The following is a 22,500-nucleotide window of genomic DNA, read 5'->3' as shown; positions in this document are numbered from 1 at the left end:
AAATTGCCCCCCCCCCTCCCCCCGCCCCCCCCCCCCCCCCCGCCTCCTGTCCTTCTACGATTATTACACTCCTTTTGGCGTTCCATGGAACCTCGCTTCTTATACAAGATGTCCCTTCCACACACCTCCGCCCCAAACCCCCTCCCCCAACCCCCGTCTACGATATATACACCCCCTTTTGGTGTTTCGTAGTACCTCGCTTCATACACAAACTGCCCTCCTTCCTGTCCTACGATACTTATATATATATGTGTGTGTTTAAGTAAGTTTGTGACTGCCTATGTGTGCGTATGTGTTCGGGTAGCTGTTAGATACACATGTATGTTACAATGTATGTATGCAGTGTGTATGTGTGTGTGTGTGTGTGTGTGTGTGTGTGTGTGTGTGTGTGTGTGTGTGTAGTCATATTTTGGTGTGTGTATGTAACATAGATATAATGTTTTATGTTAACAAAAGCGTTTTTTGTAAAGCACCTAGAGCAGATTTCTGGATAGTGTGCTATATAAGTATCCATTATTATTATTATTACTCTCTTTTTGCCGTTCCGTGGTACCTCGCTTCATACACAAGCTTTCCCTTCCACCATCTCCCACATCTCCCGTCCCCACCCCACCCCCCACCCCCCACATCCTGTCTTCAATCCTACAACTCCTGTCCACCCTACTACACTCACATCTTACGCCAACCACCATCGTCGTCGTCAGTCCATCTTCTTGGACTTTGTTGGCAACTGACGGGTGGGAAGGGGTGGGGTGGGGTAGGGTTGAGAGTGGGATGGGGAGGAGGAGGAGGAGGAGGGGGGGGGGAGGGGAGGAGGAAGAATGTGCGGTATGGCCCGACCTTTTAGTTTACCTACCTTCTCTCCTTCCACCGCTCTTTCACCCTGTTCCCCCACCACCCTGCCCCCGGGGTTCTCCGTACCAACCAGACACACACACACACACACACACACACACACACACACACTCACAGAGAGGCACACACGTAGAGGCACACACACACACACACACAGAAACACACACACACACCCACACGTACTACACACATTCCCATCTCCTTAACTCCATTCTCTCTTTCTCAGCTATTGGTTGTTGGTGTCATGAGCACGAAGTACTCCTCCCCAACCCCCGACGACCCCCCCCCCCCCTCCCACACACACACCCATCTCCACTCCCTCCCCCCCCCGCTCCCTGTGTGTGGCGACGTGTGTGGGTTCTCTCCCCTTTGTCTTGACACGCACCGTTTGCCAAGCGTGACCACCTCCCCCCTCCCCCCACCTCCCCTAACCCCCTCAACCCATCCCCCCTTACCACTTTTTTTTTTTTTCTCTCAGGAGGTAGTCTTCGGACTGTGTCCGGCGAGAGGCTTTAAAATGGGGAAGGAGTGGGGGGAGGAGGAGGAAGGCGAGGGGGTGGGGGTGGGGGCGTCAGGGGGAGGGGGGGGGGAAGGAGAGTATGCTGCCAAGCCTCCTTCTCGCTGGCTACTCACAATACAATACAATACAATACAATACAATACAATACAATACATAAACTTTATTGTCTATACTTTGGTACAGAGATTTTCTTTTTGGCAGCAGCACATGTCCAACATAAGAAGAAAACAACAAACAAATAAAATGAACAGAAATTAAAAAGATAAATTAAATGGCACCAAAGTGAAATAGCTATATACAAATATGCAGATTACTGAAATTTACGTGCCTCTCCATTTCAGTCAGCCAAACCGCATTGCACATCTACCCCCCCCCCCACACACACACACCACGCACACACACACGCACACATACACTCACTCTCATCACCCCTCTCTCTGTCTCTCTCTTCACAAGAAATGCAACTACAAAGATCATCATACTTCCCCATCTCTCTCTTGTCTTTTGTGCGTTGATCATTAATTTTAGTATTGTAGAGTGTCGTGTGGATCCTACTTCAGGGGCTGGGGGTGAGGGGGTGAGAGGGCGGGGGGAAAGGGGGGTGGGGCGGTGGGGGTAGAAGGAAAAATCACACATGGATGTTTATCCGTTTACCTCGGATATAAAGAATGTTGTCCTTTCTGTCCGTCCGTCTGTTTGTCTTTCTGTCTGAGCATTCATCACAGCTCTACAGACACAGACAGACACACAGACAGACAGACAGGACACAATTCTTCAGATAGAGAAGTCCGTCTGAAGAGTTTCAGTTTCAGTAGCTCAAGGAGGCGTCACTGCGTTCGGACAAATCCATATACGCTACACCACATCTGCCAAGCAGATGCCTGACCAGCAGCGTAACCCAACGCGCTTAGTCAGGCCTTGAGTCTGAAGAATGTTGTCCTGTCTGTCTGTCTGTCTGTCTGTCTCTCTCTACCTGTCCCCTCTCTCTCTTAGCATTCATCATTGCTCCCCTGGTCTGTCCACCGCTCTACCTGAAGAATGGTGTCCTGTCTGTCTGTCTGTCTGTGTCTCTCTGCCTGTCTGTCTGTCTGTGTCTGTCTGTCTCTCTCTACCTGTCCCCTCTCTCTATCAGCATTCATCATTGCTCCCCTTGTCTGTGCACCGCTCCACCTGAAGAATGTTGTCCTGTCTGTCTGTCTCTCTCTCCACCTGTCCCCTCTCTCTCTCAGCATTCATAACAACTCCCCTGGTCTGTGCACCGCTCTACCTGAAGAATGTTGTCCTGCCTGTCTGTCTGTCTGTCTCTCTCTCCACCTGTCCCCTCTCTCTCTCAGCATTCATAACAACTCCCCTGGTCTGTGCACCGCTCTACCTGAAGAATGTTGTCCTCTCTGTCTGTCTGTCTCTCCACCTGTCCCCTCTCTCTCTATCAGCATTCATAACAAGTCCCCTGGTCTGTCCACCGCTCCACCTGAAGAAGGGTGTCATGTCTGTCTGTGTCTGTCTGCCTGTCTGTCTGTCTCTCTCTCCACCTGTCCCCTCTCCTCTCTAATAGCATTCACCACTGCTCCCTTCCCCACCGTCCCCACCTCTCTACCTGAAGAATGTAGTCCTGTCTGCCTGTCTGTCTCTCTCTACCTGTCCTCTCTATCAGCATTCATCATTGCTCCCCTGGTCTGTCCACCACCCCACCTGAAGAATGTTGTCCTGTCTGTCTGCCTGCCTGTCTGTCTGTCTATGTCTGTGTGTCTGCCTGTCTGTCTGCCTGTCTGTCTGTCTGTCTCTCTCTCCATCTGTCTCTCTCTCTCTCTTAGCATTCATAACAACTCTCCTGATCTGTCCACCGCTCCACCTGAAGAAGGGTGTCCTGTCTGTCTGTCTCTCTCCACCTGTCCCCTCTCTGTCTGTCTGTCTGTGTCTGTCTGTCTGTCTGCTGTGTCTGTCTGTCTGTCTGTGTCTGTTTGTCTGCTTGTCTGTCTGTCTCTCTCCACCTGTCCCCTCTCTCTATCAGCATTCATCATTGCTCCCCTGGTCTGGCCACCGCTCTACCTGAAGAATGTTGTCCTGTCTGCCTGTCTGTCTGTCTCTCCACCTGTCCCCCCCCTCTCTCTCTCTAATAGCATTCACCACTGCTCCCTACCCCACCCTCCCCACCTCTCTACCTGAAGAATGTTGTCCTGTCTGTCTGTCCGTCTGTCTGTTGGCGAAAGAAACTCCATGGGGAACGTGCTTTCTCCTTCATTGGACCTGTCATCTGGAACAAACTCCCTGATTCTGTCCGACACACTCACTCTTTGTCCTCGTTCAGATCGGCTCTCAAAACGCACCTTTTCCACAGTCGTAATGATTCGTTTTTTGGCGGTGTTGTCTTTCTGCGATTGTTGGTGGATCAGTGGAGAGATGAATGGGGTTGTATCGGTATGAATTGAATGCCTGGTGTGTGTGTGTGTGTGTGTGTGTGTGTGTGTGTGTGTGTGTGTGTGTGTGTGTGTGTGTGTGTGTGCGTGTTTGAAACCTGTTTATTTTGTGATGCAAATGGATGTTATAAATGTATCTGCATCAATGTATGTGGGCTCTCCGGAGATAAGGCGTCCAAATATTCATTGTTATTATCATTATCATTATCATATCTATTATCTTCATTATTATCATGTTGTTATTATATCATTACTCTCTCTCTCTCTCTCTCTCTCTCTGTGTGGAGCACCAGTTCCCTTTCTCTCTCTCTCTGTGGAGCACCAGTTCCCTTTCTCTCTCTCTCTGTGGAGCACCAGTTCCCTCTCTGTGGAGCACCAGTTCCCTTTCTCTCTCTCTCTGTCAGCATTCATCACGGCTGCCTCCCCACATTCACCCCACCTTCCTGCCCTCAGCCGCTCAACCTCTCCATCTGAAACCACCTTCTTCACACACACACACACACACACACACACACACACACACACACACACACACACACACACACACACACACACACACAGACACGGACTCGGACACAGACACACACAAACACAGAGACACACAGACACACACACAGACACAGACACACACACACACCTACCCTGCTCTCCTTACACACACACACACACACACACACACACACACACACACACACACACACACAGACACGGACTTGGACACAGACACACACAAACACAGAGACACAGACACATACACACACACACACCTACCCTGCTCTCCTTACACACACACACATACACACACACACACTTTGCTGGCCTTTACTGATGAGACCACGCTCCCCTGTTCCCCCCCCCCTCTTCCCCCCACACCGCCCCCCTCCCTCTCTCCCCACAACAGCCCGTTTCCAAGCTTCATTCCTCAGTCCTCCGTCCAGGCGTCAGAGCTGTTGCTGCCTCTACCCCCCCCCCCCATCCCCTCTAACCCCCCCCCTCCCCCCAACCCCCACCTCCTGACAAAAGTTGACACGGTGTCTCCCTGTTGTCTGTATTAAGTAGCTGTCATGGTGTAATATAACTCCTGCTGGAATCTGTATACGCGAGCTCGTGGAGAAGATCCGTAAACAAATTAATTAATCAATCAATTAATTAATTAATCATAGTCGGTCGGCCCAAGGTACGCCTTCCCCCCGCCTCCCTCCCCCCACCCCCCACCCCCGCACACATACATACATGGAGTGGGAGTTAGGGCCTAGAGGTAACGCGTCCGCCTAGGAAGTGAGAGAATCTGTGCGTATTGGTTCGAATCCCGGCACAGTATTTTCTCCCTCTCCACTAGACCTTGAGTGATGGTCTGGACGCTAGTCATTCAGACAAGACGATAAACCGAGGTCCCGTGTGCAGCATGCACTTACTGCACGTAAAAGAACCCACGGCAACAAAAGAGTTGTCCCTATATAATTCTGTAAAAAAAAAATCCATTTCCATAGGAAAAAAAAAAAAAAAAAAAAAAGTGGCGCTCTCAATGTAGCAACGCACTCTCCCTGGGGAGAGCAGCTCGAATTTCACACAGAGAAATCTGTTGTGACAAAAAAATTAAGAGTAATACAATACAATACAAAGACTAACGCGCGCGCGCGCTAACGCATTCACACACAAGTATCGTGCGCATGGAAGGTATGAAAATTTGGTAACAGTATTGGTATTTTACACCAACAGTAAACGTGAACGAGGAATCAAAAACATGAAATTGTGTGATGAAGAAGAACAAAAGAAATACAAACGATCATATCATGTTCTCCCCTTTCGCCATTTTCACATATCTCTCTAAATCATCTTCCACACACACACACACACACACACGCGCGCGCGCGCGCGCTCTCACACTGCACTGCACTTCACCATAATACACAACACTACACTACACTACACACACACACACACACACACACACACACACACACAAACACACACGCACACTGCACTACAAATCCATAGACACAACACCACATGTGCCAAGCAGATGCCTGACCAGTAGCGTAACCCAATGCGCTTAGTCAGGCCTTGAGAACCCCCCCCCCCCCCCCCCCACAAGAATCCAATATATCGTAAACCTCATCACCTTACTTATCACAGCGACAGCGGTGGTGGTATGGTGGGTTTCTCGGTGGTGACATTATAGTGATACTGACAACAATAATGATAACAGTAACGATAATGATAATGAAGTATTATTCCACTGTTACCTCGTTGATCTTCTTATTCTTATTATTTTCATATTATTATAATTATGATGAGGATTATTATTATTATTATTATTATTATTATTAACTTGTTCTTTATTTTCTTATATTTTTCATTTATTTATTTATCTATTTGTTTATTCATTCATTTTTTTTTTGTTTATTCATTTATTTGTTTAATTATCTATTCATTACTTTAACTCTTATGCTTCGGCCAGTCCTCTCTTCTCCTCTACACAGACCCCTCGGAAGTCCAGTGGGTGTCTGAATGACCCAGCCTTTAGCTTCCGTCGTCAGAATTGTGGTTTTCTCTGTCAACATTCACCTCTTCAGTATAACAGTCTTCCGCTTGTAATATTTTGATGATGCTAATTGGGGTGAAACGCTGTTAACGTCGTCCCTTCCGCCGTTCGTATGGAGAGAGTTAATTTATGCTCCCCCCCCCCACCCCCCCCATCTCAAGGCCTGACTAAGCGCGTTGGGTCACGCAGCTGGTCAAGCATCTGCTCAGCACATGTGGTGTGGCAGTATATGGACTTGCCCGAACGTAGTGACGCCTCCATGAGTAACTGAACTGAACTGTTACCTTGAATCTTCTCGGCGTGCGCGGCCTTGTGGACTTGCTCAGCTCCGTCCTGCAGCTTGAGGTAGGCGTCAATGGTGTCGCTGGAGTTGGCCTCGGGCACGTGACAACCGTTACACTGGGCGTTGACCATGACCTCCCCCACCTCCCCCCTCTCCTCTTCATCCACCTGCATGTCAGGGGTGTTTCCGGTGCCGTGGTCACCGTTCAGGAGCTGCTGCTCTCCGTTTCCTGAGGACTCGGCGGCTGTGTCGGCCTCAACCGTGACAGTTGGGGAACGGGGTTCTGTGAGGACTTGGCCCGTGCTGGGATTTGCCTTCTGGTTTGGACTGGCCGCTGGGTCGGTTTCTGGGCTCGATTCTGTTTGCTCTGTGTGGGTTTCAAGGCACTTTTCATCCGGTGAAACTTGTCCGGATTCCTTTTCCGGAGTGCTCAAAGAGTGCTGGAGAGTTGCTTCCAGGTTTACGGGTGGCTCTTGCTTCTCCACAGCTGCTTCAGCATCATCAACGTTGATGGTGATGGTCTGATGAACTTCCTTACACTGCTGAAGCTCAACAGACTCTCGTTCAGGTGCTGAGGGTGTTGCGTCTTTGTCTGTGCTGAGTTTGAGTTCGTGGTCTTCCGATGGTTCTCCGATCGTAATCTCCGCTCCCAGTTCCACGATGTTTTCCAAGGGGACTTGAGATTCCGAGTCTGAGTGTTCTTCGTTGGTGCTCTCAGCCTCCGTCTTCACTGTTGTTTCAAGTTCCTCTGTGGCAGTACAGATGGACTCTGACTTTTCTTTCGGGCACTTTTCTTGTTTCTCGTGGGAAGGAATTTCTATGGAAGCCTGCAATGCAGTTACTGTTGCAATGCTTTCAACCTGACAAAGGCTTTCTGATTCTTCTTTGCAGTCCGAAGTTTCTGGGTTATGTTTTGCACAGTGTTTGGACGCAGAACTATTATCCACGTTCGTTGAAGCACCATCTATTGACACATGCACGTGTGAATCTGAACTGTCTGATGAGTGAGTCTTTTCTGAAGGAGAACTGTTTATTGACACAAAGGGTTCTGCAGCTACAGCCACAATGTCCTCATAAATCTTATTGGCACTGTCTTCGTTCGCTGCAACAACTTCATTTTGCTGCACTTCGTCTCCTTCTTCTACTTCTACTTCAGCACAAATGTTCTTCTCACAGTTTTCGTTCAATGTTTCACCACTATCACAAAGTTCACCGCTGGAACTGTGAGTCTCCACTTCGCCATGAGCACTGTGCTGTTCCGTGTCGTTCCCTGGCTGCTCACTGTGATCCGTGCTGTGTGTCACGTCATTCTGATCACAGCTCACAGACGCCGTGCCTTCAACGCGTGGTACGGCCCCCTTTTCCACAGACACAGCTTCACATTTATTGACGACCTTTTCCTCCGCGTCCACGTCCCTCTCAAGGACTCTGTCTTCCGAGATGAATTTGATGACCTCCTCCTGGGCGTCCTCCTTGGCCTGATTCACCAGGTCAGCTGCCATGGCCTGTAAACCTGTGCTGGTCACCTGTGGGGCTGATCTGGCATCTTCATCGTTCTCTTCATCCTCCTTTTCGAGCTTCACGGTCTGCTGCTCTGGCTCGTGCACTTCACGTGCACTGTCCGTGCTCTGCAGGTCCGAAGCGGGATGAGGAGGGTCGGGGGAGGGGAGGTTGTCCGGACTGTCGACCTGCCCGCTCAGAACGATGGAGGCAACAGACACGACGGTCGGCGAGGAGGGATCGGAGTGTATGGAAACTCTCGACCCTGGAGAAGACAGGTCGCGCATCACCTTGTATCCGCCGTCGTCGTCAGCTGTGACGTCACTGGTGCGGGTGTCGTCAGTGGTGTTCTCTGGTGCCGAGGGAAGAAGGGGAGTGTCGAAAACAAAAGCCGCTGTCTCCCTGTGTCGGCGCATTTCCACCTCTTGCAGACCGCTTATTTCTCCACCAGTGTCATCACTCACAGACTGCGAAGCGCCCAATGCTGGAACAGACTCAACAGACGTGGTGACTGAAACTGTCATCAATTTTTCAACCTCACCCCCCAAAGTCTTCACAATTGAAGCGTCAGTGTCTGGGCTTTCTTTTTGGAGCGTAAGGGCAGAAGCTGAATCGCAGTTTACAGAAGCGGTGACTGTGGTTTGCTGTTGATTTATGTCGGCCTCTTCTCTCTGTGAACCTTCGGTCTTCCTCTCTGTGTGGGGAACAGACGGCGCTGGAGATGACTCACTGTTGGAAGACTGGGAAACCGTCACAAACTCTTCAACAACAGCCTGGGATTCCGCTTGACCGGGGGGACTTTTCTTCGCGTTGCGAGCGCGGTTGGTGGCGTAGTCCCCTAGCGGGCTCCACACCTGCTCCAGGGGTCGCCGCGGCCTCTGCTTGCGAGGTGGGGGAGTCAGCTGGGTGGGGGCCTGCACGAAGCGGGGCTGGGTGAGGCTCACTCGTTTCTCCTCGCTCTCCGCCCCGCTGCTGCTCTTCCTCAGGATGGCCGTGCGCAGGCGCGGTCCCAGCACGATCTTCTTCAGGGGCCCGGAGCGGGCCGTGTCGCCCGTATCCGGAGAGACAGGGCTGGTCGGGGCAGAGTCCTCCGAGAGGTTGGTGTCGGGGGATCTGGGCTCGCTGAACGGGCTGTCTGGTGTGGCGGGACTGTAGGGTCCGGAGGCTGCAGAGTCTGAGGATGTGGAGGTGGCTGAGGATGTTGACTGTCGGGCGATTTCTTCTGTACATGTTGTTGGCGTTTCGGTGTCCTGACTGTCGCCGAGTTGCTGTGGTTTGATGCTGATGGACTCCACTACCTTTGTGGCCAGGTTTTTGTCTCTGCTTTCACTGATGGTGGAGGGTGTAGAGACCTCTGCTGCCTCGGTCTGAAGTGTGGACTGGGCGTCGGTCATAGTTTCGGAGCTTTGTGTGTCTGAATCTACTGCATTCGTTTCTTCTTGCTTTGTTTCGGTTTTCACGACACTGATGGATGCATGCTCTGTGATCGAGGCTTTTGAAGAAGACGCCTCTTCTTCTGGTTTCATTCCTGTTCTGATGGCTTTGCTGGGGGCAGAGTCCGTGTCCTTTTTGTCTGCGGCACTCTCTGTTGTCTCCTCTTGCGCTGCCTCTTGTCGCTTCACCTCCACGTTCACGTTCACTGCGGCTTTGGATTTCTCTTTCAGCTCTCGCAATTTTCTTTCCTTTTCCTCCTTCTCTTTCTGCTTCTTGTCTCTGGCCTCCTGCTTCTTCAGCTCCTTCAGTCGTTTCTTTTCTTCCTTCTCTTTCCTGGCTTTCTCTTTCTCTTCTTTCTTCTTGGCAGCTTTGCGTTCCTTTTCCATCGCTTTGATTTGTGACGGGGACAGCGGAGGTGAGTTTTCTCCTGCTGCTTGAGTTTCACCCTCTGCGGGAATCTGTTCTGCAGCTTCTGGGCGTGCTGCCGCGCCCTCAGCCTCCTGCTCCTTGCTTGCCGTGGCTTCGCTTTCTTTCTCACTTTCTGCAGGTCGTTCCTCGACTGTATCAACAGCTCCGTTTTCTTGGGAATCGTTGCTGTTTTCTGAGACGACAGTTGACTGGGCCAATGCCTCAACTTGCTCCGGTGCTGACTTCATGACTGTCATCGAGGGCACAGTCTCAGCAGCTGTCTGAACCTGTGCACTCATGGTTTCCATGACGACGTCTTCAACGACGATTTCCTTGTCAACCCCATCGGCTGCTTTGTTGTCAGAGGTGCTGTTGTCATCCGCGACCTGAGTGCTCAGTGACGTAGCCGTGTCCTGGCAGGTCTGGTCTTTTGTCTCCAAGGCGACCACGATGGACTCCGTGATGTCTGCAGCACCACACCCATCTTTTGGCGTTTCCGACGACTCTGTCTGTTCCTGTGCAGCTGGGACTGTCTGAGTCAAACCTGTGGTGAGGGTTTCCACTGTCTGTCGAATCTCATTGCTGGGTTCAGCTCTAGTTTCTTTTGTCGCTTCGGGTTCTGTGACAACAGAATCTGGTTCATTTTTAATATCGTTCACCACCAAATTCTCAAGAGCAGTTTTGGAATCTGACATGACATCTGATGCAATCTGTTGCTCTGCTTCTTCACTGATGGGCTTGACAGCAGTCACTTGTTCTATCTCTGGTGAAGTCTCCCTTTCTATCTTAATGCCTGTGCAAACCGTGTGAGCCACGGTGGCCACAGAAGGTTCCAAGACAACCTCCACCTCTTCTGTCGCGGCAGGAGCGGCGTCTGTGCTCATGTTTAGTTCATCTTTACTGCCTTCTACAAGGGTTGCTATTTCGGACATGACTGTTTCGCTCAGTTTAGTTTCTTCAGTTCTGGTCGCTTTGTCCTCTTCTGGCTTGTCCTCTGTGGCCTTCACCCCTTCCGCTTTGTCTTCTTTGTCCCTTTCTGCTTTGTCTTCTGCTTTGTCCTCTCTTGTTTCGTCATTATTTTCTTTTTGTTCTTCTTGGCTTTCCGATTCTGCTCTGCATTGTTCGGTTGCTGGGTTCACCTCGTCTTGTTTGGTTTGTGTTTCGTGCCCTCGTGTTTCCTCTTCTTGACTGAGCGGTGTTTTTTGGTTCTCCGATGTCTTAGCTTCTTGTGTCTCTGCCTCTGATTTCGCCTCACTCGAGTCGTCCTCAGCATTATTCTGCACACCGGATTCTGTTGCTGTGTGATCTGGAGTTTGTTCGCTTGGTTTGGCCAGTTCGACCACCATGACTTCCTGGACCAGTTGAGTTTCGTTTAGGGATTGTTTAAAGGGCTTGGTTTCTTCAGTGTTGGCTACAGCCGCGATGATGAGTTCTTCGATTCCTGCATTTTCTTCCCTCGGCTGTTTCGTTTGCAGGCTCTCTTCGACCGTCGAAACAGTTGGTGTTAAGTTTTCCTCAACGGTTGTTTGATCTTCCCGGAACGATTTGACCTTAGGAAAGCTTTCTTCAACAGCTGTGACGGTTGTGGTCACAGTTTTCTCAACGGCTGTTTGATCTTCCTGGGACGATTTGACCTTAGGAAAGCTTTCTTCAACAGCTGTGACGGTTGTGGTCACAGTTTTCTCAACGGCTGTTTGATCTTCCTGGGACGGTTTGACTTGAAAACTTTCTTCAACAGCTGCGACGGTTGTGGTCACAGTTTTCTCAACGGCTGCTTGATCTTCCTGGGACGATTTGACCTTAGGAAAGCATTCTTCAACAGCTGTGACGGTTGTGGTCACAGTTTTCTCAACGGCTGCTTGATCTTCCTGGGACGATTTGACCTTAGGAAAGCTTTCTTCAACAGCTGCCACTGTTGCGGTCACAGTTTTCTCAACGGCTGTTTGATCTTCCTGGGACGATTTGACTTGAGGGAAGCTTTCTTCAACAGCTGCGACGGTTGCGGTAACAGTTTTCTCAACGGCTGCTTGATCTTCCTGGGACGATTTGACTTGAAAACTTTCTTCAACAGCTGCCACGGTTGTGGTCACAGTTTTCTCAACGGCTGTTTGATCTTCCTGGGACGATTTGACTTGAGGGAAGCTTTCTTCAACAGCTGCCACGGTTGCGGTCACAGTTTTCTCAATGGCTGTTTCGTTGTCTTTGGACTTTACCTGGACGCTTCCTCGAACAGTCGTGGCAACAGCTGTTACATTTTCCTCAACGGGCGTTTGGGAATTTGCAGGGAGGCTTTGTTCAACCATTGCAGTGGCTGTTGTAATGTGTTCTCCAACGGTCGTTTCATTCTCCTGGGACTTTGCCCGAACGGTTTCTTGCACTGCTGCAATAACCGCTGTTGCGCTTTTCTCAATGGTTGCTTCGTTTTCATTTTCCTTGGGCGTTTCTTTTCCAGCTGGCGTGTCGTCTTTGTCCTTCGCGCCTTTCTTTGTTTTGTCGGCTTTGGATTTGGCCCCTTTGTCTTTCTTTTTCTTGGAGGACTTTTTCTTCTGGGATCCTTCTTTCTTCTTCTCTTTCTTGCTTTGGTCTTTCTCCACGTTATCATCTGAAAAAAGACGTAGTTTGTGTCGGTAAAAAAGGAACTGGCACATGTAGAGAGGAGAACGACAGAGTGAAGATAAGTGGCTGGCGACTTTCTGTTCTTGGTTGTTGTTGTTGTTGTCGTTGTTGTTGCTGTTGTGTGTGTGTGTGTGTGTGTGTGTGTGTGTGTGTGTGTGTGTGTGTGTGTGTGTGTGTGTGTTTGACAAAGAGGAAGAGAAAGACACAGCCAGACAGTGAAAGACATACAAATAGAAAGAAAGAGAGAGAGAGAGAGAGAGAGAGAGAGAGAGAGAGAGAGAGAGAGAGAGAGAAAGGATGTGATATTTCTCGAGTCTAACTATTTGTCTCAGGTGTCGCGACGAATCACACAATCGAATGCCGTCTTGCACGTTCAAGCACAACGCATGCCTGTCTGACACTGACTATCTACTGGCATACAGAATCCTCTCCATGCCCCCCCGCCCCCCCACACCCCACCCCACCAAAACAACAACAACAACCCCCCCCCAAAAAAAAAAAACAACAACAAAAAAACCCAACAACAAAAAACCCCACCAAAACCAAAAAACAACAGATAAATAGATTTATAAATAAACAAAACAACAACAACAGCAACAACAACAACAACAAAACAGCCATAAATAACAAGCCGTGTGACTCCTATGCTCCAAACTACAATACACACGTCTTGAAAGCAGGTGAAAGCTTGGTATTGGTATTCGATCCCTGAGACAGCTTCTTTATTTATCATTTTATCGTTTGTGTCTCTGCCTGTGTCTCTTTCTGTGCATGTGTGTGTGTGTCTGTGTGTGGGGGAGGGTGAACGGGAGGGTGAGGGGGTCTTACGGGACGGGGGCGTGGGGGTCTTGGGGGGGGGGGGGGGTATGTGTCTCCTTTGCACGGTAAGTGAATCGGTGTAACGATCGCATGACGAGCTTCTGACGACTCTCCAAAGTATGACGGCAGATCAACGATACACTCACAACAACTACATACAATCACGTGTCATAAAGTGTATGATAGTCAGTCGTATCCTTCTTGGAGAGGTTTGCTAACTGAAGCGAAGTGCAGGATATCTTTTTTTAGAAAATAGTTTCACGCCTGCTTTTCGCATTTCGCTTTGTTCCCATCCCTCTTAATGTCTTTTATTAAAATATAGTTTCACGCAAGATTCATTGTCAATCAAACTCTGTTTACGCATACCCAGATTCAAACACTCCACTGTTGGACGCCGTTCTTTCTCTGTCTCTGGACCTTGTATTTGGAATGAACTTCCTCTTTCGCTTCGTCAGGTCTCCGCACTCAGCTCTTTCAAGTCTGGCCTTAAAACCCACCTTTTCACAAGGTAGCCTCCCTCCTCTACCTCTTCCTTGTATTCAGTTTCTTCAGTTTTAGAGTTATGCATGCGTGTGAATGACTGGTGTGAAAGCGCTTAGATTTGTCTCTGCACAAGATTCAGCGCCATATAAATACCCTTATTATTATTATTATTATTATCATTACTAACAGTTCTTCAAACATCACATCCACGAAACATAATTATAAACCTCAGTCACACACCTTTTGATTCTTTTTTTTCTTCTTCAAAAACCTGACTGCATATGAACGTGTGTAAAGCATCGCACGTGTTGACACATGCCATAGTTTTGTCGTGGCGGGGGAAAAAGAGTTTGCATGCAGGCAGTACACTATACATACCACTGGATGAGAGGGAGACGGTCTCTATTTTGCCGTCATCTTCGGGAATGGTGATCTCTTCAAAAAGCAGACCTGGATCACACACACACACACACACACACACACACACACACACACAGAGGACACAGGACACACACACACACACATACATACACACACGCACGCACGACGCAGAACACACACACACATACACGCACGACGCAACACACACAAACACACACACACGCACGACGCAAGACACACACACACGCGCACGACGCAACACACACACACACACACACGCGCGACGCAACACACACACACACACACACACACACACACACACACACACACACACAATTAACTCTTACACAAGGTAAAACATTGAGACCGATTTCGTTGAAAAACCATGTACCTATTTTTTTCCTCCACACATTCGCATACCAAGATCTTCCCAACTCCTTAATCAAACACATGGACAAAAAATTCAACATACGTTTCCCGAAACACGCATCTGTAGTGACAAAGCTCATGAACAACGAATGGAGGGAATAATGAAACATTTTGAATGAAAAAACAACAACAACACCAGCAACTAGAACAAAAAAGGCAAGGCCTTCAAGACTCACTTGTGATAAATTAAGTCCCCTAGCATTAATTACGGAGTAATCTCCCTTTTTTTTTTTAACTATCTGCACCAAAACGTTTGCAAAATAAATAAAAATTCCATGCTTAGCAAAATAAGTTCCTGTTTGAACAAAAAATGATAATAATGACTCCTCTTGTTGTTGTGTCAGAATAAGAGGTCAAAGTGCCAAGTTCAGAGAATACACAAAATATAAATATAACAGTAAATGCAGTTTGCATATAATTAGGCTTCATTTTATATATTTTTTTGTGCCCATCCCAGAGGTACAATATTGTTTTAAACAAGATGACTGGAAAGAACTCAATTTTTCCTATTTTAGTATTTGCAGAGAAAATGTCAATGTTAAAGTTTACCACGGACACACACACACACACACAGACAACCGAACACCGGGTTAAAACATAGACTCACTTTGTTTACACAAGTGAGTCAAAAACCATACCATTTACCCCATATCATCGTTTCAAAACAACTCTCACTCGATTCCAGCGAAAGGCAAAACACACACACACACACGAAAATTATAAACTACATGGTCATGACAGCAAAGCCCCGTTCTGATTAAAAAAAACATATCATCTTTCTTCTTCTTCTTCTTCGTTCGTGGGCTGCAGCTCCCACGTTCACTCGTATGTACACGAGTGGGCTACTATATGTATGACCGTTATAACCCCGCCAGGTAGGCAGCTATACTCTGTTTTCGGGGGTGAGTCAAACTAAAACTGGAAAACGCTGTACAAAGAAAGTCACTCCGCGCGGACAGTCCATTCGCAACAACGCGTTTTAGACACGCACGCATTCACATATCCTTACACGTTATATCTTTATCGTCTAAAATAACTTTAGTGAACAGACGTTAGATTAATGACCTGTCATATCGTTACACACAAAAAGAATAAGAGGAAATAGTACTATATCTTAACAGGTGATAGTGATGCAGTGTGAGGTGAGAAATGAGGTGAGGCATCAATCAGTTCAAGTAAAAGAACAGCACGTTTCCAACTTCAGTGGGACTTTATTAATTAAAGCAATTGATGTTACAGACTGTCGAGAATCCTACACACATACGCACGCACACACACACAAAGACACAGACACTGACACACACACATACAGATACAGACACACACACACACGCGCGCGCGCGCACACACACATACACACACGCACGCAGATATACAGACAGACAGACACACATATACAGGCAGGTAGACAGACAGACACACACACACACACACACACACACAGACAGAGAGACAGACAGACAGACACACACACACACACGCACACTCCCCACCCATCCCCACTCCCAGCCACCCCACACACCACTTACTCTGAGGTCTTCCTTTACCACCACCACCACCACCACCAGCAGAGGCAGGACTTGAACCCGAGGCACCGAAAGTGTAGGACACGGGGCGCACCCCGTTGGCCTCCGCCGTGCGTGGCTTACGACTCCGTTTGCCGGACCCTGTCCGCCTGAGGCTGAACACGAACTTGGGCACCCGGCGTTTCTTCTTCTCTGCAATGGTCACAGTCGGCAATGGAACAGTGGGGAGGCACGTGGGGAGGGAGGGAGGGTGGGAGGGGGAGTGAGAGAGGGTGGTGGAGGGAGAGAGAGAGCCGGCGTTTCTTCGTCTTTGAAATGTTTTTTGTTTTTGTGGGAGGAGGCACATGGAGACAGAGAGAGAGAGAGAGAGAGAGAGAGAGAGAGAGAGAGAGAGAGGTTGGGGGTTGGGGGGAGAGAGAGAGGGTGAGAGAGAGAGACAGAGACAGTGGGGAGAGAGAGAGGGAAAGAGGGAGGGAGAGAGAGGGTGGGGAGAAAGAGGGAGAGAGAGAGAGAGAGAGGGAGAGAGAGAGAGAACAGACAGACAGAGACAGAGGACAAGACAGGACAAGATAAAAAATCATTAACGAGAGAGAGAGAGAGAGAGAGAGAGAGAGAGAGAGAGAGTGAATGAATGAATGAATGAGGGTGACAGAATAAGCAACAGTGCCTTTTTTCACCCAGCCCCCAAAATGAGAACATTGGGAAAAAGTGAGAGAGAGAGAGAGAGAGAGAGAGAGAGAGAGAGAGAGAGAGACAGAGACAGAGAGAGAGAGAGAGAGCGGAAGAGTGAGTGAGTGAGAGAGAGAGAGATACAGATAGAGAGACAGAGACAGCGGAAGAGTGACAGACAGAAAGCGACAGAAAGAGACACTCTCTCCACACCCAATCAGTTACAGGACTAATGCTCCCATGACCTTTCACAAAACAAAGAGGCGCCAGTGACTTCATAATAATCCACAGTGTCGGCAAGTGAGGCTCGGCAGAGGTAAGGAAGACGGGGCCCAGTCCTCTCCATCCGCGGTTCCAACCTTCCCCGACCAAAAGTCAGGTACCTCTTCACACCTGGATGTGTGGGGTGAGTGAAATTCGGACTAAAGTGCCTTTCCCCAAGGGCACAACACCATGCCGAAAAAGACGGGGAGGTGGGGGGGATGGGGGGGGGGCAGGGGGTGGGGGGTGAGGGTGGTGGTGGTGGAGGGGGCCTCGAACCCTGATCACTGGTGAACATACTGGATCTGCCATGGCGCAGTGTCAAGGCAATAACTCGATACCCACCTACCACACACACACCTACGACACACACACACACACACACACACACATACGCGCGTGATACTTTCACCTTACTAGGTGATACTTTCATTTTCGAATGAATTCTTATCATCGCTGCGCACACGCATACACAAACAAAGCACAATACAACACACACACACACACACACACACACACACACACACACACCTGCCACACACCCACCTACCACACACACACACACACACACACACACACACACTCACACACACACCTACCACACACACACACACACACCTACCACACACACACACACACACACACACACACACACACCTACCACACACACACACACACACACACCTACCACACACACACACACACCTGCCACACACACACCTACCACACACACACACACACACACACACACACACACACACACACACCTACCACACACACACACACACACATTCCACCCTCAAAACAAAGACAATGCTCAACGCTGCTCATCGCATCCTGATCCTCATCCCCCACCCAGACATTCAATTTTCAGCCATGACACTCCCACGACGTACCCCCCCACCCATCCTCTCACCCTCCCCCCTAGTCACCTCCTCCCCTCTTGCCCCCTGCACACCCCTTCACCCCCAACCACAGAACAATAAACAGAGAGTCTGAGCTGACCGATCAGTTTCAGTTTCGGTTTCAATTTCTGAAGGAGGAGTCACTGCGTTCGGACAGATCCATATACTCTACACCCCCATCTTGCTAGGCAGATGCCTGACCAGCAGCATAACCCAACGCGCTTAGTCAGGCCTTGAGTGCATGCTTATAATAATATTTGTGTACCTGTCAGAGTGGACTTCTTTCTTTTTATTTTTATTATTATTATTTTTTTTTTTACATAATTTGTATTTATATTTCTTTTTATCACAGCAGATTTCTCTGTGTGAAATTCGGGCTGCTCTCCCCAGGGAGAGCGCGTCGCTATACTACAGCGCCACCCAATTTTTTTGTATTTTTTCCTGCGTGCAGTTTTATTTGTTTTTCCTATCGAAGTGGATTTTTCTACAGAATTTTGCCAGGAACAACCTTTTTGTTGCCGTGGGTTCTTTTACGTGCGCTAAGTGCATGCTGCACACGGGACCTCGGTTTATTGTCTCATCCGAATGACTAGCGTCCAGACCACCACTCAAGGTCTAGTGGAGGGGGAGAAAATATCGGCGGCTGAGCCATGATTCGAACCAGCGCGCTCAGATTCTCTCTCGCTTCCTAGGCGGACGGGTTACCTCTAGGCCATCACTCCACTGGCATTGGACAACGCTCTCGTTGCCATGGGTTCTTTTCTCGGTGCGCCAAGTGCGTGCTGCACACGGGGGACCTCGGTTTATCGTCTAATCCGAAAGACACGCTCAGTTTGGTTTTCCAGTCAAACTTGGGAGAAAAGGGCGAGAGCGGGAATCGAACCCACACCCTCGCGGACTCTCTGTATTGGCAGCTGAGCGTCTTAACGAGTCTGCCACCTTCTTCTATTTTAAGCTCCCAAGTCAGTTTAGACTGTCGTTACTTATGGCATCAGCGCATGAACAAACTATTAGAAACCTATCAATTTATCTGTATAAATCGTTTAAGCTCCGATCTGTTCTTATGTCTTAGTGTATCCAGTAACGACTACATACGGACGATGTGTATAACGTAACTGAGTGTTATTAGCCACGCATGTAAGAGTTATTATTTTAGCGTATATCATATATCATTTAGGTGTATAAATGTCAATTGAATACAATATGTTTCATGATGTGTATTATGTATTACTAAGGTGAGGACATATTACTTAAAATTAAGGTATGATATATTTATGTTATCTGAACGAATGTCATTTTTCAATGCACGATGCAATGTCTATGAAGAAATTGTGACACCCTTTCATAAGGGGCAATGGCCTATAAATGAATAAACCATTCATTCATTCATTCATTCCTTTAGTCACCTTCTTCCCTGACCGATCAGAGGTGGTCAGTGCCCCCAGGCCCCCCCCCCCCCCCCCACTTCCTCACCCCAGCAACGTGGTCACGTGGACCCACCACGCCCGGTCAATGGCCGATAGACAGAGACGCCTTCCTTCCCTTTCCCTCAAGGATCACACTGGGTCCTCACTATTAAAAAAAAATGCTTCTCCCGTCTCTTGTTACCTCCCCCTCCCCCAACATCATTCCCCCCCCCCCCCCCCACACACACACAGCTTGCATTATCTACTAAAAATACCTGGATACACTTTTCGAGCACTTTGGGGTTTAGGAGAGGAGGGGGTGTATTTTTAGATTTTTTTGTTTTTTTTTTTGTTTTTCGTGAGATAACATTCCTTTCATTTCTTCAGACATGAATTTGGTCGAACCATCCAAACAACAATGACGTATTTTTACAATGAATGATAGAACGTACTTCTGACGCAAAATTATTGAATTTTGAGTGCCATAATAATAACGGTAAAAAACGTGATAAGGGGCAATAATCGATGAAACCACCACGATTACAGCGTTTTGCACAAGTTAAATTCCATGCAGATTACTAAAGTGTTTTTGGTGTGATCGATTGATTGATATTTTAGGCAATCTGTCCATTTGAATCGCACAATGCACTGTGTGTTCAACCTCCCCTCCCCTCGCCCCCTCCATAGAAATCACCAGGGGCAGAACTGATGTGGGGACGTCTTTAGCGTGCTTCTTCTGACCACCGAAACTGAAGCAGAGACCGAATCACGGAGAAGCCGACCAGCCAAGACATAAGGTTAGGTTGGCTGGGTGGGCTGTCTTCTGGGGGGTGGATCTTCTGCACGGGTACATCGGAGGAATGCCGTTAAGAGGCTTCCGCTTTTTCTGTACGTACCCGGGGAGCTAAAAATCTAAGAATCTACCCCCGAAAAAGAAAACGAATGAACGAACAGCAAACCTTTTAAAAACCCTGTCATTACACAGCCAGTTCTAATACTATTCGGGTCGTTGTGACCCTGGAACAATTTTGTCGTTCGAAACGAAAAGGATTTTTTAACTTTCTTTAACTTTCAATGCTAGTTTTCTGACCGTAATGATCGCTAGAGCGTAACGTTGCGGATCAGTGGCAAGAAACCGTCTCCATGGCTTTGTCATGCTTCCACCTTCAGCCTGGGCCTCCCTGTGATGCTGGTGACCAGTCTTCCCTTGACATCTCGTTTTTTGTTTGTTTGTTTGTTTGCTTTTTGATATAACTCTTTTTGTTTACATGGTGTGTGTTAAAGGCGTTGATGTATAATGTTTATTATGCGCCCAGGGTGTACATGAAATAAATTTCTTGCCTTGCCTTGCCTCGTCCAACTCCTTGAGATTTGGGGGTTTCTTTTAATGGGTGTTAGAGGTTTATTTTGTTTGTTTCGTTTTTGTTTTGTTCGTGCTTTTAACTGGTCTTCTGATCTAAAAACAACAACAAACCAACCCAACCAAACACGAAAACAACAGTATCAGTATCAGTAGCTCAAGGAGGCGTCACTGCGTTCGGTCAAATCCATATACGCTACACCATATCTGCCAAGCAGATGCATGACCAGCAGCGTAACCCAACGCGCTTCGTCAGGCCTTGAGAGAGAAAAAAAAACGAAGGAAAACAACAAATGGCTCGAACATCCCCTCTTTTCATGGACCGAAGGCCAAATGTCTAGATAGTTTTTCTTCGGAGTTTTATTAATGATTTTCCCGAATATTCCAAACATTTCACAGCATCATTTTAAAAACTAATCTTGCATTAAAAAAAAAGAAAGAAAAAGAAGAAGCATCATTTTAAAAACTGACCTTGCATTTTAAAAAAAAAGAAAGAAAAAGAAAAAGAATTCTCATGGAAAGTGGGCGTTACTTTCAAGAGACGGTGGAAACGCATATAAACACCTGCTGCCTCTTCGCCAAACATGCAGGTTATCGAAAATAAACGTTAGTTTGATTACAATGATATAGTTATGGAATGCTGAGTATTGGTCTTGGTTATGACTTCCATCTGTTATTGTTAATGTTGACTGTATTCAGATTTAAAAAAAAAATCTTTTAATGTATTTTTTTCTTTTCCATCTATTCTGAATTGTCATATTAAATTTATATACAAAATAAAACGGTGGTCGACCCAAGAAAGTCCGGGAAAACACACAAAAAAGAAGAAGTTACTTTGAAAGATCTCCATTGTGTTACACTACCGTCAGGGGTTGTCATTTAATAATTGCACATAATCGTTCTTCTGTTTCGTTAAGTAATCATTCTTTCTCATCCAAAATATGATTGTGTTCACATGTCGTTCGCTCTCTAAACGTTTGTAAATTGGAAAAAAACAACAACAACTAGAACCTGGGCCCGTTTGTAAATTGGATAAAGTAGAAACTGGTCCCGTTTGTAAATTGGATAAACCAGAAACTGGGCCCGTTTGTAAATTGGATAAACTAGAAACTGGTCCCGTTTGTAAACTGGATAAACTAGAAACTGGGCCTCATCTATACATTCTTCTCTTGATGTCAATGTTATGTGAGCAAAGAAAGTTTACGATACAGATTGTATTATAAAGCTGTGCGTGAAAGATGTGCAAACTTCCGCCCACATAAGTGCAACCAACGCAACACATTTACCTAGCATTCATTTGGACAGACTACGTCACACAGGCTCTACAGGAGCATGCACGCGTGTACACACACAAACACACACACACACACACACACACACACACACACAAACATCCACACACAAACATCCACACACACACACACACACACACACACACACATACATACACACAGAAAGAGAAACACACACACACACACACCCGTCCCTCCACTTCCCCCTACACACAGAGAAAGAGAAACACACACACACACATACACCATCCCCCCCACCCTCCTCACACACTGAAAGAGAAACACACACACACACCCTCCCCCTTCCCCCCCACACGCAGAAAGAGAAACACAGACACACATCCCCCACACCCCACACACCGAGAAAGAGAAACACCCCTCCCCCTATACT

General features: G+C 47.8%; 1 protein-coding gene across 1 annotated transcript in view; it reads right to left on the bottom strand.

The window, feature by feature from the left end:
- LOC143283527 (uncharacterized) overlaps positions 1–22,500 on the bottom strand; it is a 29,692-nt gene that overhangs the window by 4,566 nt on the left and 2,626 nt on the right. The window contains exons 3-5 of the mRNA XM_076589772.1: positions 16,220–16,408; positions 14,259–14,315; positions 6,622–12,564 (exon numbers count right to left, since the gene is read on the bottom strand). Coding sequence (XP_076445887.1) covers positions 6,622–12,564; positions 14,259–14,315; positions 16,220–16,408 — 6,189 coding nt within the window. The remainder of the gene's footprint in view (positions 1–6,621; positions 12,565–14,258; positions 14,316–16,219; positions 16,409–22,500) is intronic.

Source organism: Babylonia areolata, chromosome 6 (assembly GCF_041734735.1).
Source record: "Babylonia areolata isolate BAREFJ2019XMU chromosome 6, ASM4173473v1, whole genome shotgun sequence".
Classification (NCBI taxonomy): Eukaryota; Metazoa; Mollusca; class Gastropoda; order Neogastropoda; family Buccinidae; genus Babylonia; species Babylonia areolata.
The sequence above is the reverse complement of the archived record's forward strand: the minus strand, read 5'-3'. Positions and strand labels throughout refer to the sequence as shown.